The following is a 14,463-nucleotide window of genomic DNA, read 5'->3' as shown; positions in this document are numbered from 1 at the left end:
CTTCCCAAACTGGCCAATGGATGCCAAAGACACCCAACGGGAGGAGTTACCTACTGCCCTTTTGTGAGTGTCTCCCTCCCTCGCTATAGGAACTCTATCTCCCTTTCACAGTTGGTCCCATCAAGTTCTCCCCTCACCATTGGTGTGAGAGGTTGGCATATGCAATACCTATTCAGATGGCCTTTCAAGCTCTCATTCCAGCTATTGCATCTGTATTTTCCAGTGGCTGCTAGTACTGCGCAGTGACATGCATCTTGTGTGTAATCTGTCAGACAGACTGATTGTTATAACAGGGAGGAAAAACATTAGAGCAGCACTTTGAAGCTTCTTGTGAAGTACAGGAACACAAGAAGAGCTATACTAGTGGATCTACGGAGAGTGGCAGAGTGACCGAGTAATACCCCATGGGGCATCTGAGATGAAATAGGAATATCAATGACCCATTTCATACAAGACAAAACGTGATTTTCTGACTGCAATGTGCTGCCAGTAATGGGCTTTGTATGCCATCAAACTGACTGAATGGATTTTAAAAGTCTTTTGCAGATCTCCAGCATAAACCATTGCTTGTGGACCTCACAGTAGAAGAAGGTCAAAGATTGAAGGTTATCTTTGGATCTCACACTGGTTTCCATGTGATTGATGTAGATTCCGGGAACTCTTATGATATCTATATACCGTCTCATGTGAGTACACGGAAGAGCTGTTTTACTGTATGACTAGCATGACAAATAATGTACATACCAAGGTCTGGAAGAGGGTTCAGCTGTTGCAAATGGTAGTTAATGATGTGGCATTGTGCTGTGAGTAGTAAAATCACTAGCAATGACCTCTCTGACAGGGATGAGAGTGGGTAAGAGGTACTGTACACTTAGTTAATAAAGAAGAAGAATCTGATTCTACAGTCTTTACTTACGTGGGAGAAAATTCAGTCCCATACCAAGCTTACGTAGAATCCGTGCTGGAAAGTCCTATGGAAGGAGGAATCCTCTGACATATACCATGGACCAATAGTGGAGGCATTCCATAGCTGCTGTTTCCTTGCTGGGAGGATAGTTAATAGGGAATCAGGTTCCACCCCAACAAACAAAATGGCCAGTTGCAAGGAAACGGCCCTCATACTGCAGATCCCTTGTGAGAAGTCCAAATTCCCACCTTCCACCCCACTCAGTTTTCCTGAATAAGCTGCATTCAGCCTCTGTGTATGAGTGATGTGGCCTTTTTTGTACAGTTGCAGAAGCAGATGATGTTGAACTGTGGTAAGAAGCTATTGTCACACAGCTTCCGCTAAACTGCTTTAAGCATGTTTTGTAAACAAGGTGAAAACAGGACTGAACTGAGAGTACAAACATAGTGGGTTTTAGAATTAACTTGGTTTAAGCTGGGGTTAGTTCTGTTCATGCTCACACCTGGAATCATGCATGCGGGTCTGGTTGTTCTTCAATGGCTGTTAGCGGTGGTGGTCAGGGATGCAACTCAGTGCTGTGTACATTCTAAACTGCAAACTGCCAGGAGCTGGGACTGGTTGACAAGGGATGGATCAATTAATTGTTGCCCCATTCTTTTCATTCCCTCTGAAGCTGACTACTGTCGGAAGATGGGATAATGGACTAGATAGACCGTAGGTCTGACCTAATCTGGCCATTTTTATGTTCTTATTGTATAGCCAACACACTTGGGTTGTCAGCAGGTGGAAATGAACCTGTGACCTTAGGGGCTAAAGCCCTGAGCTCTATCTCATGAGCTAAAACCCACTGACTCTTAGCCAAGGCTGTAGACCAGAAGCTCCACTCTCGCTTGTCCATGGTCTCAATGCCTCTGGAGTTACATTTCCACCTTGCTTGAGGAAACCATTGGAGAAACAGGGTCAGCTGGAACGTTTTACATCAGCTTAGGAATTCCCTGTCGGTTCGATTAATGGCCCATCTAGGACAATAGTCGTTGTCTGGCAGTACTGCCAGTGCCCAACACTGACGAGGAACGTGCAGGGATTGCTAAGTTAGTGTGTTTCCTTAACTGCTGAAGATGAGATATGTAAGAAAATTTGCTGTATTCTAGCTTCTATCCTTTCTCCAAACACCGCTTATTCCAGAAAGGAGAATATTTCCTCCCCAGTTCTGTACCCAGTATTCTTCATTTGTGTAGCACTGTAATTTGAACACAAGAGGTATTTATCAGTCAATAGCAGTTGATATGTGGTACTGTCAAATGTCAGACATCGTTTTCTGGGGGGTTTAAAAGTTGCAATCTCCTTATAATGGCTGAGGCTTTTTATCTTTGACACTTCAGACAGTTTGATGGTGGGGTAAACTTGACAAATTACTCTCTTTCAAGCCGATCTTTAAATGCCGATGCACAGCAGTGTAATAGGGTGGGATTTTCTTAGACTTTTTTCCCCTCTTTGTTTTAATTCTGATTTGCGGGGGGCGTTATTTTAATCACAGATTCAGGGCAATATCACTCCTCACGCCACCGTCATCCTGCCGAAAACAGATGGGATGGAGATGCTGGTATGCTACGAGGACGAGGGGGTGTATGTGAACACCTATGGACGGATAACTAAAGATGTGGTGCTGCAGTGGGGAGAAATGCCTACTTCTGTGGGTAGGTTAACCCTTCCTCTTTTCCACCATTTACAAGTGTCATGGAGCTGACTACCACTGCAGGCCTGGGGGTAAGATGGGGGAAGGGGCTACTCTATGCCCTGGAAGAGGCGGAGCCTCAAGCAGAAGGGGTAGGACCAAGGGCAGTTGGACCTTGGCACCACCGGGTGCCTGGTGTTCTTCCCCACCCTTTACAAGCCGAGCAGAGTGATGCTCCCGTGTCATTTCAAAGGGCCCTGGAGCTCCCTGCTACAGCTCCAGGCCCCTTTGAAATGACAAGCCCCTGTGCAGTTCTGCCCCCCTGCCCTGCCCCACCACACACACACACACACACACACACACACACACACACCTTTGTGTGGCAGGCCTGACAAATGTAAAACAAGATGAGAAATAAAGGACATGAAGATGGGGTCATTTGGGCATTTGCCAGTCAAAGCAGACCACTCCCGCTTAGATGATGGACCTGGTAATTCTCCATTTGTAGACTGGGCCTTGAGGACTCCCTGTTTAAAGTCACGAAGCTGGCGAGATAGTGTGTCTAGTGGAGAGGGCACTGGGTGGGGAGCCAGGCAAATCTGCATTCTACTCCTAGCTCTACCATTGGCCTCCTGTGTGACCTTGGGCAAGTCTCTTCTTCTCCCTGTTCTTCTGTTTGCCCATCTGTAAAATGGAGATAAAGATAACTGTCTTCTTGTCAAAGCACTTTGAGGTCCATGGAGCAAAAAAGCACTCAACAGGAGCCATTGTTGTTGTTGTATTATTTGAGTGCTTTCCTTGGGTGTGGCTGGCTTCTTCTACCTCTGGCAAATGGAGAGCTAGACCAGGGGTGTGGGAGCTGGGGCCTGCAGTCTGGATCTGGCCTATGGCTTGCCTGGATCCGGCCCATGAGGCTCACGGCCCCGTTCCCTGACATCTGGCCTACAGTGGGGTTGGGGGACGTGGAGTCCTGAGCCTTGCAAGGCCAGAATGAGGGAAGTCGGGGCCAAATCCAGCCCATGGGCTCTGGCTGGGTGGGGGCAGGAAGTGGCTCTGTGCCCCACCATAGGCAGTGCCACTGGCTGCTGTTCCCCTGCTGGGGGAGTAGGTGGGGGGAGGGGCACAGCACCAGAGCTGCCTGGAGGTTTTATCACACTGCTCTGATTGACTAGAATTCCAGCTGAGTAGAACAGGGAGGGACAGTGCCTGAGAGCAGTGGGGTAGCTGTGCCAAGTAAGTACACATGCCCCACATCCCCAGACCACTCCTGCAGACCCCCCACCTTTCACCTGTTCCTATACCCCCTCCTGCTCAGACCCCCACTCTAGCCCACTCCTGCACCCCCCCACACTCTGACCCCACCTCTCACCTGCTTCTGCATCCTCCCTCCCAGCCAAACCCCAAACTCCCACTTCTGCCCTCTCCCTCCCACATACCACACCTGCTTCCCTGCAGCTCCCTCCTGCATACTGAACCCCGAACCCTGCATTTTTCACACACACCACCGCCAGACCCTCAGATGAGTAAATCTGGCCTGGGGGAAACCCTAAACCGTGGTCCTCCCTGCTCTGTCCGTGGTGCTGGCGTGTGAAAGGACTGAAGTGTCACAGTTGAGGCCACATCACTCAGGCTGGGTCTACATGAGCCCCTTCCTTTCGGAAAGGGCATGTTAACGAGTGGGTTCAAAAGATGCTAATGAGGTGCTGCCATGAATATGCAGTGCCTCATTAGCATAATGGCAGCCATAGCGATTCGAAAGCGTGGCTTTTAAATCACGTGCTGCCCATGGAGATGGGGACTTTCCAAATGGACCCCCCAGTTTTCAAAAGCCCCTTCTTCCTAACACCAGATAGGAAGAAGGGGCTTTCAAAAACTTGGGGGGTCCTTTCGGAAGGTCCCCGTCTCCACGGGCGGCTCGCAATTCGAAACCAGCACTTTCGAATCACCATGGCCACTATTAGGCTAATGAGGTGCTGCATATTTATGGAAGTGCTTCATTAGCATCTTTTGAACCTGCTCATTAACATGCCCCTTCTGAAAGGAAGGGGCTTGTGTAGATATAGGGTAGGGGTGGGGTTTTTGTGGGGGGTTTTCTTTTGGAGGAATGTTTTTTGTTTTTGATTTACTTCTCATTTTTAAGTGGCCCTTGTGGGTTGGTGGCCCTCACCCAAAAAATTTCCCCATCGCTGGCCTAGGCAGTCTTTGAATATTGATTGGTGAGAGTGGCTTTGTCCGTTCTTTTATTAATAGCCTGCCAAATGTTTTTAATGCTCTTTTGGAAATTCCTTTTGACAGCCTACATTCATTCCAATCAAATAATGGGCTGGGGAGAAAAAGCTATTGAGATCCGTTCAGTGGAGACAGGACATTTGGATGGAGTATTTATGCACAAGCGTGCTCAAAGGTTAAAATTTCTATGTGAAAGAAATGATAAGGTAAGTCTTCCGCACAGCTTGCATCAGTGCTTTACATCTTTAAGATACAGCCAGCTGCCTTGAGGTTTCAGATCTAGTTTGCCTGGAGGTTAATAAGTAATCACTCTGAGGGCCTGCTTGATGCACACAACACACAAGCAAACCTCTCTAAGTAATTTTCTTATGTAGAGACAACCAGTAATGGGCAGAGGCCCTATATTGATTTGGCTTGAGTTTCCCCTAAGTAGTGATAACAAACCTACTTGAGGAGTCTACTCAAAACCTAATGGGAGCATTTGCCTATCTTTCAACAACTGGAGCAGATCAGTTGTGTTTCCATTTAAAGATTCCATTTTAATGATTTTTTGCATAACCGTCCCCCCACACCCATCTGGCACAGTGAAAATACTGCTGAAATAATACTCCAGATCAAGCTCCTTCACTAATCAATAGCCTGTACTCTAAAATATTGCATAGTCACAAATCAGCTCTGTGTAAAAAGTCCATTCAGAATCTTGTCACATCAGTTACACACATAAATTACATTAAAAGAGTATTATGAATGGTGCAAAGTCAAGTACTTAAAAGTTAACCAACGCCAGAATGCAGGTTGCCCTTGCAACCTTAATTTGATCCCCCTCTGTTCATGTATTTTGATACAGACTTAATGTTTTGAAACTCGATCAGTTCCATATGTGCTGTCTGAGGAAGATTGCCCACATGAACTGGTAGAACAAAATTCTTAAGATGGAGGTTCTTAAGTTGTGTGGTGTCATGGGCATGGAAGCAATGCTTGCAAACAGTTTCGCTGGATGGTTGGAGGATGGATGATACATGGATACCAAAGATGGTTTTCTATGGCCAACTTGCTCATGGAAAGCATTCTATTGTTGGTCAATATAAGCATAATAAAGACATTTCAAAGGCCAACATGAAGTCATGTGGCATACCTCCCAATGATCTGGAAACTCTACTTCAGGACAGATTGTCCTGGCGGTAAACCACCGTACAAGCTCTTAATAGTTTTGAGAGTCAGAGTATCCAGCCATTACAGGAAAAGCATAGGATCCAAAAAGAACATACAATACCTGCATTTAGTAGGTTTCTTACGTGACATCTGTAATCGGCTCTGCCGATTAAGATTCGGTTCAGTCACTCACCAGTGGTGTCCTAGAAGATGAGATCCATCAGTCGATGGCTCAGTCCAAGAAGAATAGTGTGCTTTGAATGTGATTTCCTGTGTTTGCAAATTCCTAGGTTTTTAAAAAGCAAATTGATGAAGTAGAAAGTCCATCATTTGGCATCAGTGTGATTCCCCCTATAAGCAGCGTGAGAATGCTTAGATCCCCTAGACCCATCTATTCCCTGTAGGCTAGCAGAATAACTGATAGCAGTACTGGAATGTCATCCTCTTTGTGGACCAGCACACGGGAGGGATGAAAGAACCAATTTGCCTGTGGGTTTCACAGGTGAATACTAACGGCAGAGGAAGGTTGAGACTCAGGAACTGTGTGTTACATTCCAGGCTTTAGAGGGGAGTGCTCTGTTGTGGACACCAGCTCTTCCACATGCTTTCCCCAGACTTGCTGACTTCCATGCCATCCTCTCCGATATGTCCTTATCCCCATCCTGTTGCCTCATTCCTGGTTATTTGTCCTAAGCCCACGCTCCATGCCCAGCCAGTCAGTTACTCTTTCCTCCCCACACCCCTTCAGTTCCAGTCTCACCAGACTCCATGTCCCAGTCTGCTCCTTTTCTTCCCCCACCCCTGCATTAGCTTTTGTCCCATATGCATTTGCATCAGTCAACTCCTCTTCCACATTCTCCTGGTGGGAAAATTGGGGTCACAGGGAACAGAGGCGAGAGAGGCTTCCTGTCCTCAGGTCCAATGTGTAGCCCTATCCCAGCCTAGAACTCAATTCAGCTGGTTGCAGCCATTACAGGGAATTTCCAGCTTCAGCTCTTCAGCTGTGGGCTGGAGCTGCTTTTTGGGGAAGATGCATACACACTCCACTCACACGCACAAGCTGTGATCAGATGGTGGGTGCACAGTCTGGTTACACATGGGAGCTATGATGGGATGGAGCACGCTCAGTGAAGACAAAATATTTAGAGAGTTTTTTTTCTTTTAAATTTTAAAAAGCTGCTAAAATCACAGCCCTCTGCTGAGCATGTGCAAACTGTCATTTTTGAAAGGCTTCAAACTGGGTAGAATTTTACAAGCCCAGCCAGAGGCACATCCCCATGATAAAGGCTGTCCCTCTGCCAAATTTCAAGTCCTTTGATACAAAGTATGGGGACTCTAGAGCTTCAGAGAAGTGGTTGCCAGCTTTTTTAACATAGCAAAACAGCATAATTTTCCCGAATTTCATTCTCAGAAAGAGCTGAACATTTTGGCTAATTTTTTTTTTCAAAAGATTGACCTGAGGTAGATAACCAGCCTGAAAAATTGTGCAGTCAAAAATCTTGGCAAAGTAGTAGTAGGCATCCTTCGATCCTGACGGATCATGGGTTTGCGCCCCAGTGGGACTGATTCGAGCAGCGTCTTTTGTGGCTGTGCAATCCAATCCGGGAGTGGCAGTCCCTCCTGCACTGTGAGCAGCAGTAGGCAGATGTCGCTCTGGTATCACGGGCACGGATCTTCCTGAGGGGTCTCCTGTCTTCCGCTTCCTTCACCAAGGTAGTTTCATACATAGCAAGAGCTTCCTTCACTCCCTGTTTCCAGGCATGCCTGTCTGAGGCGAGTGAATGCCAGGTGTTCGCACTGATAGAGAGAGTACTAAGGTCACGCTTGCACGTGTCCTTGTAGTGCAATTTAGGTCGCCCTTTCGGCCTCTTTCGAGACGCCAGTTTGCTGAAGAGGAGGTCCTTCGGTATTCGGCCATCCGCCATACATGAGACATGGCCCAGTCAGCGCATACGCCCCTGTTTGAGAAGGGTGAACATAGAGGTGGTGCCTGCCTTCTCAAGCACTGCGCTATTGGGGACCTTGTCCTGCCATGAGATACCGAGTATGCACCTAAGGCAGCGCATGTGGAATGTGTTGAGCCGCTGCTCTTGGCAAAGTGGTAAATAATTAAAAACAGGGCCTTAAAAGGGGAAGCCCGGTCTTTAATTGACAGGGCACTATGGAGTAACTCCAAGCCTAGTTCTCCTCACTGGTACTGATAGCAAATCAGGAAAGCCCCATCAATTTATTAACACCTATTGTAATGATGGTTGGTCTGCATGGGTCATTTCCATGCTTCTGATTTGCTCAGAATGCAGCCAATACAGAGACAACCAACCTGCTGAATTTTCCTTATCCATCCCCCATTCTCTCAGTTGATATCGTAAGTGTTGGATTTCAGTTTCCTTGCACTAATCTTGGAGAGTGTCCCTCTGCATGTAGAAAATGTGGGACTGAACAGAGGTGTCATCTACAGTAACCAACTTTGAGGGCTAATGTTGCATGATGGTTTCGTGCATACACACACACTGCCCAAAAACATTCTGCAAGGTTGTAATTCATAAAGTCACATGTGGTCTCGAGATACAGTAAACCCTTGAGTTACATGGAGGTTGCATTTCTGCAACCCCCTGTAATTCAAATTTTCATGCAAGTCGAGGGGAGACAGGAACAGGGCTGCAGCTTGCAGGAGGCGGGAAACTGACCAGCCCAGCAGGACTGGTCTGTTTCCTGGCTCCCAGAGTGGTGGAGAGCCGGGACCCAGGAGGCAGCCTGTTTCCCATCTCCCCAACATTTGCAGGACCTGGGAAACTGTCCAGCCTGACTCCCCTCTGCTTGCAGAGCCAGGAAACTGAGCAGGACAGCAGCCTTGTTCAGTTTCCTGGCTCCAGCCAGTGGAGGGGAGCCAGAAACCAGGGGCAGCCTGGCTCCTGGTTCCCCTCTGCTCCTTGGAGCCAGGAAACTAACCAGGACTACTGCCCTGCTCAGTTTCTTGGCTTTGCAAGTGGAGAGGAGCCAGCATCCAGGCTTCCACCTGCTCGCCAGCTCTCCTCCACTCCAGAGACTGGGCAGCTGCTCCTGTCTGGGATGGCAGCCTGACTCGCGGCTGTCCCCGCAACAGGAAACCGCTCCTGTCGGGCAGCGTTAACCCAAGACACGTGCAATTTGATTATTTGTATCTCAAGGGTTTTCTGTACTAGCAAGGTGTAAAGTTCAGACTTAGTACTGAAGAATCATTATGTGGCATCCGCCAGCTCTTGTCCTCTGTAATGGCTTGTCTGGAGTGATGCCTACTTGTGAACCTTTCTGGCATCCTAACAATGCTGACGATGAGGGGGACAGACTATATCCCTATGTTTCCTGGATGCCTCTGTAACTTTCACCCCTGGGAGGTGGATTGGAAGACTGCAGAGGCTTAGACCCACAATTTCCTTCAAGTAGAGTCCACTCATTCCTGAGTGTTCTCTTATCTCTTCCAGAATCTTTCTGGTTAGGGACAGATTTCTTCTGCCTCAGTGGCTGTCAAGCTTGTAGTTGACTTCCCCTCATGCAGAGAGGCGGAGCTGCATCCTGCAGTCCCACTGTCTGACTAACAGGATTAAAACTGAGCTTCACTGGAAACCAGGTGCCCTGTCTCCATTCAGCTCTTCAGGGTGGGGGGGAAGAGGGCAGGGGGAAAGAGGGGGACTGGTTTCCTCAAGGTATCGATAATGGGATGAGGAAGCTTCCAGCTCTAGCTTGCTTGTTTGACCCTAGCTTGGGTCGTTAGTGATGAAAAGACATTTGGTGGCTGTTAAATGAATGAACAACAGAAAAAAAAAAACAACATGCAATTAAATGTGTGTGGGTTTTTGTTTTTCTTCCCCAACAGGTATTTTTTGCATCAGTGAGATCTGGAGGGAGTAGCCAAGTTTTTTTCATGACCCTCAACAGAAATTCCATGATGAACTGGTAATAGAAGAATGCTTGATGCTTACCTTCATGGCATTATTAATTTAAAGGACATTAAACATGTGGACTAACACTCTAGAGGCAGTTACGGAAAGCCTTGTGGAATACACCACTCCCCTACACTCTCTCTCACAAACTGTACACCCTTCATTGTTGCAGTCTGGTAATGGAGAAAGAGGATTCCCTGGAGATCCCTAAGAATGCAACATGGTGTTTGGGGCAGAAATAGACACGTGCACTTCGAAAGTAGCGAAATAAACCTCTGGTTGGCCTCCTGACTAAGCTGTGTTATGGTGGATTATGGACTTATTTTTATTTTACTTTTTCTTTGTCTCCTGCTCTGTAAGAATAGGGAAGAAAATAGTGTCAAAGTGTTTTTAATTCTGTCTGCCTGCTAGCATCAAATATATAGTATGCTGTAAAGTTACTAATTAAAACTGGTGAAAGACAGCACAATAAATGTACCTTTTATCCTTGTGATGAAGGCTGTAACCATAAAGCTGGGTAATTTTGGAAAATCTTTTGCCTTCACCAACATTTACGTGTTGCTTTTGGCAGCAACAGCTTAATGGATTTTTAAAGAAAAGAAAAATATTAGTTTTCCCCACTTTTGGGAAATGGATTTTAAGTGGCTAAACTACTAGCCTTAGACTAATAAAATCAACAACCATTTCTGTCAGTCTTGTCAGTCCATATTTCTATATGGATCTTCACATAATGGTGTGTGTTGCTAGGAAAAGTAGTGCCATTTGTTGTTATTCCTGAAAACAGTGGGCGGGTGCATTAGCATTTCTTTCCCCGTGCTACATTATACAAAAGATGGAGCAAAAGAAAGGGATGGAACATAAGCTGAGAGAGACACAAGATCTTTCAGGGGATAAATCTAGGTGGAAAAATGCAGGGAACCACTCGGACGACAGGTCTTTTAACTTAGGGTCCAGTCATAGTGAGAACGGATCGGAGTGTGCAGCTTAAAGGTTGGGCCCACTTAACAGTTATGTTGTGCATTCAGAATTCCCATGGAAGACCATGATAGCTGAGGGTGCCTAGCCCCAATCAGGATTGTGGCCCCAGTGATCATGTGGCTTATGTTGATTTTGTCTTGTGAGGCCATTCTCCAGGTGTGAAGATTGGGATGGGCAAATGAGAAGGTTCTGAGAGGCCAGCATTCACTCCGTGTAGGGGAGAGAGGGGATTAGCGGTGCAGGGAGAAACTGCAAAGAATTTTTAAAAATAGGGTTTCTTTAGTGAAGATTCTGAAGCTATAATCACTTTCGGCCCCCGCTCCCCTCCCCTCGAATTACCCAACATACCGTGAACGACAACATCTGTGCAGAAATATGTATGTATTTAGTTCAGGTTGAATTGTGTCCCTGTAAACGCTGCTCAGTTGATTTAAATTTTAAGTGAGTATCTGGGATTTTTTTTCTTTTGATAGCTGCAAGCATGGCTGCCTATGGTATTAGGGTGTTGCATTATGAGATCTGTGTTGCTGTTTTAACCTACCTCGTTTTGTTTGTTTTTGTTTTTCATTTTGCTGTTCATTGGCTCACTGTTACCTCCAGGAACATATAGAGAGCTCAGCTGGCAATCTCTGCTATAAAAAAAAAAAACATAATGATGCTATTTTAAAAAAAAAAAAAAATCATCATTAGTTAACGTAATCTGCATCCTCTGCTGATTAAAAAAGAATCTCACAGTGCCAGTCCTCAGGGACCTGTAATCCAATGCACCATCCATTAATGTGCTGGTGGACACCAGTTTTGTTCATAGTAATTGAAAATAGTGTCTGGCCATACTGTCAGTGAGAGCACAATAAATATCAGGAATCAAGGGCTAATATCTAGCAAATTAGTGAAAATCTGCTAGTTCTGACCTGTGATTCTTAAAGGTTCAATAGGGTGCATTCAGGCAGTTAAGAAATGGAATCCAGGCAGTTGTTACAGCTTCATTTCTGAGCTTTTGCCATTGGAAAACCATGGCGCTGTCTCAGTCAGAAAATAGAACCCTAGTAAGGTACCTTGATCCTTACCTCAGTTCAAAGTATCACGCACAGCTGTTGGTTAATGGGCTCTGTCTTCCACAAGAAGGACCTGCGCAACGGCAGTTGCTTCAGTGACTCAATCCGTATGGCTATGTCTATGACAGCTTATTTATCTGCACTTTCCTGTTGCTAGCATCGTTTTAGCACCACCTCTGGCAGCAATCTCCAGGCAGCCAATGTACATCAGCTACCCTGGTCAGAGCATGTCACCACAATCCTCTGGGTATGATGCCAGCGGCTGCCAGCACTTTGTCTGAATTAGCACTGCCATCATGGACACTACAAGGGTGAGAAATTCTGAAAATGCTAAATGCCAGCAAAGCTTGTTGTGCATGGTCCAGCTGAAGACTCAAAATCAACAACAGTGCTTTCCTAGTACTGCGTAAACCACAGAAGAGCGCTAAGTGTATTTGGGAGTGCTCCTAAGTAACGAGCCTAAACTTGTACATTCCTGTAAGGATCACTGAATCAACAGTAGAGAGGCTTCAGTCTGTGGGTATTTTGAAAAGTGTCCTTACTTAAAGAGCAGGTATACTGACTTGGGCTAGCTCTAACTGCAACCTAGGGCTGCCACTAAGTGCTCAGGAAGGACCTCCCTTTCAGTCCACATCTCCAAGCATCAGACACCTACGCACCCTTGTATTTTCCTTTGCAGTGAATGGACAATATATATTCAGCAATAACTTTTCTGATTAAATTTAGCAGCTGCTGTAATTGTTGGATACTGGAATTAAAACTGAATCAAAGTCACTTCACAGTGATTGCCACCAGCTCTTTATATGTCCACTGGGGCTACCTTAAACAAGAAGCTTCTTATTAATTTATGTTGCAAACTGATGACTTTTTTTCCCTGACGTGACATGTTCAGAATACACAGCTTTAAATGATTTTTTTTATTGTGGGATTTTTGGGGAACAGTGACAAAATAAAAGGGAATCATTGTGTTTAAACATGAGGTAGTTTGTGAACGTATTTTTTAAAAACCGTACGGTCATTGAAACAAAATCATAAGAAACCAATATGGATGCATTCTTGTTTACAGAGGATGTCTGTGTGCATAACATAGATGAAAAACATTTCTGGTGCCAATGACAATAAAACACAAAACTTCAAAGATGAAGCCATGCCTGTTATATGTTTGTACCGACCCTCTCCCCCGGGGGTAATAACCATTAGCAACTCACAGAGGCAAAATAATCCATGCTCCTTCAAAGGCAGTTAGAGGCTCAATATACTACAACAAAACAGAAGTTCTGGGAAAAATAAGATTTCCTATTAAATATCAGGTCAATGACCCATCGCATCAGTACCCTGCCGGAGAAGTGTGGAAATATCTTCATGGCGCTTGCAGCTCTCATTTGCACCCTGAACCAGAAGATTTTATTATTCTAAATAGCTTGCATGGTGAAACTGACAAAAATGTGATCAACATTTCAGTCAGTGGTCAGCAGACCTCTGGTGTGATATGAAACACTCAACAGTTTTCAAAAGATACCATTTGTTCTTCTTCCATGTCCTCTGTTCAATGAATGCCCATGGATTCCACATCATTGTATCACTTATGAATCCGGATAGTTCTTTGTATGGAAGAGGAAGTTTGACAAGCAGACCAGCGTACAATGCACCCAGCTGATAAAGCCTTGTGTTATATGGGCATGAGAGATGCAAGGCTGTTTTTTCATTCAGGTCCATTATATTTGGCTCCTGTACAACCATGAGCTTGAGTCATCCTGGAAAGACACTGGTTTCTGAAAAGACCCAGAAGGGGGTTGTGGCAGTGCTTCACTTCTTCTCCCACTGCAGCCCCAAAAGCATACATTGTAGGTCAGAGTCACGGGGGTTAGAGCTAAATGAATAGCTAATATCTTGGTTCACTGGGTGACCCAGAAAATTGGGGAACACTGTGGTGGGGGAAATCATTTTGGGTTGACTGAAAAAGGAAAATTTAGCATTTGTCAGTTAATCAAGAAACGAAGAAAAAAATGAAACAATAAAATATGTTTGACTCAGAACGAAACGTTTCCTTGTCACATTTTAACCTTTTTAATAACATGATACAGGTTGCACCTCTCTAATCCAGAACATTCTCGTCTGGCAACATCCATAATCTGGTATGATTTTATTTAGCCAGACAACCACCTATCATGGGTATGGCCAAGTTTCCTGTGGTCCCACAAAGTTTGAGTCCTGGCTCATGCTGTTTTTTAGCTGTAATTTACCCCCTCAATGTGTTCTAAGAGCCCCGTAAACAGTGAATGGCTATGTCTGCACTAGCCGAAAACGTCAAAATGGTCATGCAAACGGCCATTTTGAAGTTTACTAATGAAGCGCTGAAATACATATTCAGTGCCTCATTGGCATGCGGGCGGCCACGGCACTTCGAAATTGACGCGGCTCATCCAGACGGGGCTCCTTTTCAAAAGGACCCCGCCTACTTTGAAATCCCCTTATTCCTATGAGCAGATGGGAATAAGAGGACTTCGAAGTAGGCGGGGTCCTTTCGAAAAGGAGCCCTGTCTGGAC

The 14,463-nt window shown here is 45.6% G+C and overlaps 1 protein-coding gene across 8 annotated transcripts in view; it reads left to right on the top strand.

Moving 5' to 3' along the window:
* The window catches only part of TNIK (TRAF2 and NCK interacting kinase), a 319,291-nt gene extending 305,489 nt beyond the window's left edge, over window positions 1-13,802 (top strand). For 4 of the 8 annotated variants that reach the window (XM_075004324.1, XM_075004325.1, XM_075004328.1 and 1 more), the window contains 4 exons: window positions 537-686; window positions 2,445-2,604; window positions 4,878-5,017; window positions 9,817-13,393. In XM_075004324.1, the coding sequence (XP_074860425.1) occupies window positions 537-686; window positions 2,445-2,604; window positions 4,878-5,017; window positions 9,817-9,900 (534 nt within the window). In that variant the 3' untranslated portion in view covers window positions 9,901-13,393. Of the gene's footprint in view, window positions 1-536; window positions 687-2,444; window positions 2,605-4,877; window positions 5,018-9,816 lie in introns of all 8 variants that reach the window. The other 4 variants (XM_075004331.1, XM_075004326.1, XM_075004330.1 and 1 more) reach the window with 4 other exon arrangements.
* The last annotated feature ends 661 nt before the right edge of the window (window positions 13,803-14,463 follow it).

The sequence above is a fragment of the Carettochelys insculpta genome, chromosome 10 (assembly GCF_033958435.1).
Source record: "Carettochelys insculpta isolate YL-2023 chromosome 10, ASM3395843v1, whole genome shotgun sequence".
NCBI classification, from domain to species: Eukaryota; Metazoa; Chordata; order Testudines; family Carettochelyidae; genus Carettochelys; species Carettochelys insculpta.
This window is presented reverse-complemented; position numbering and strand designations above follow the sequence as displayed.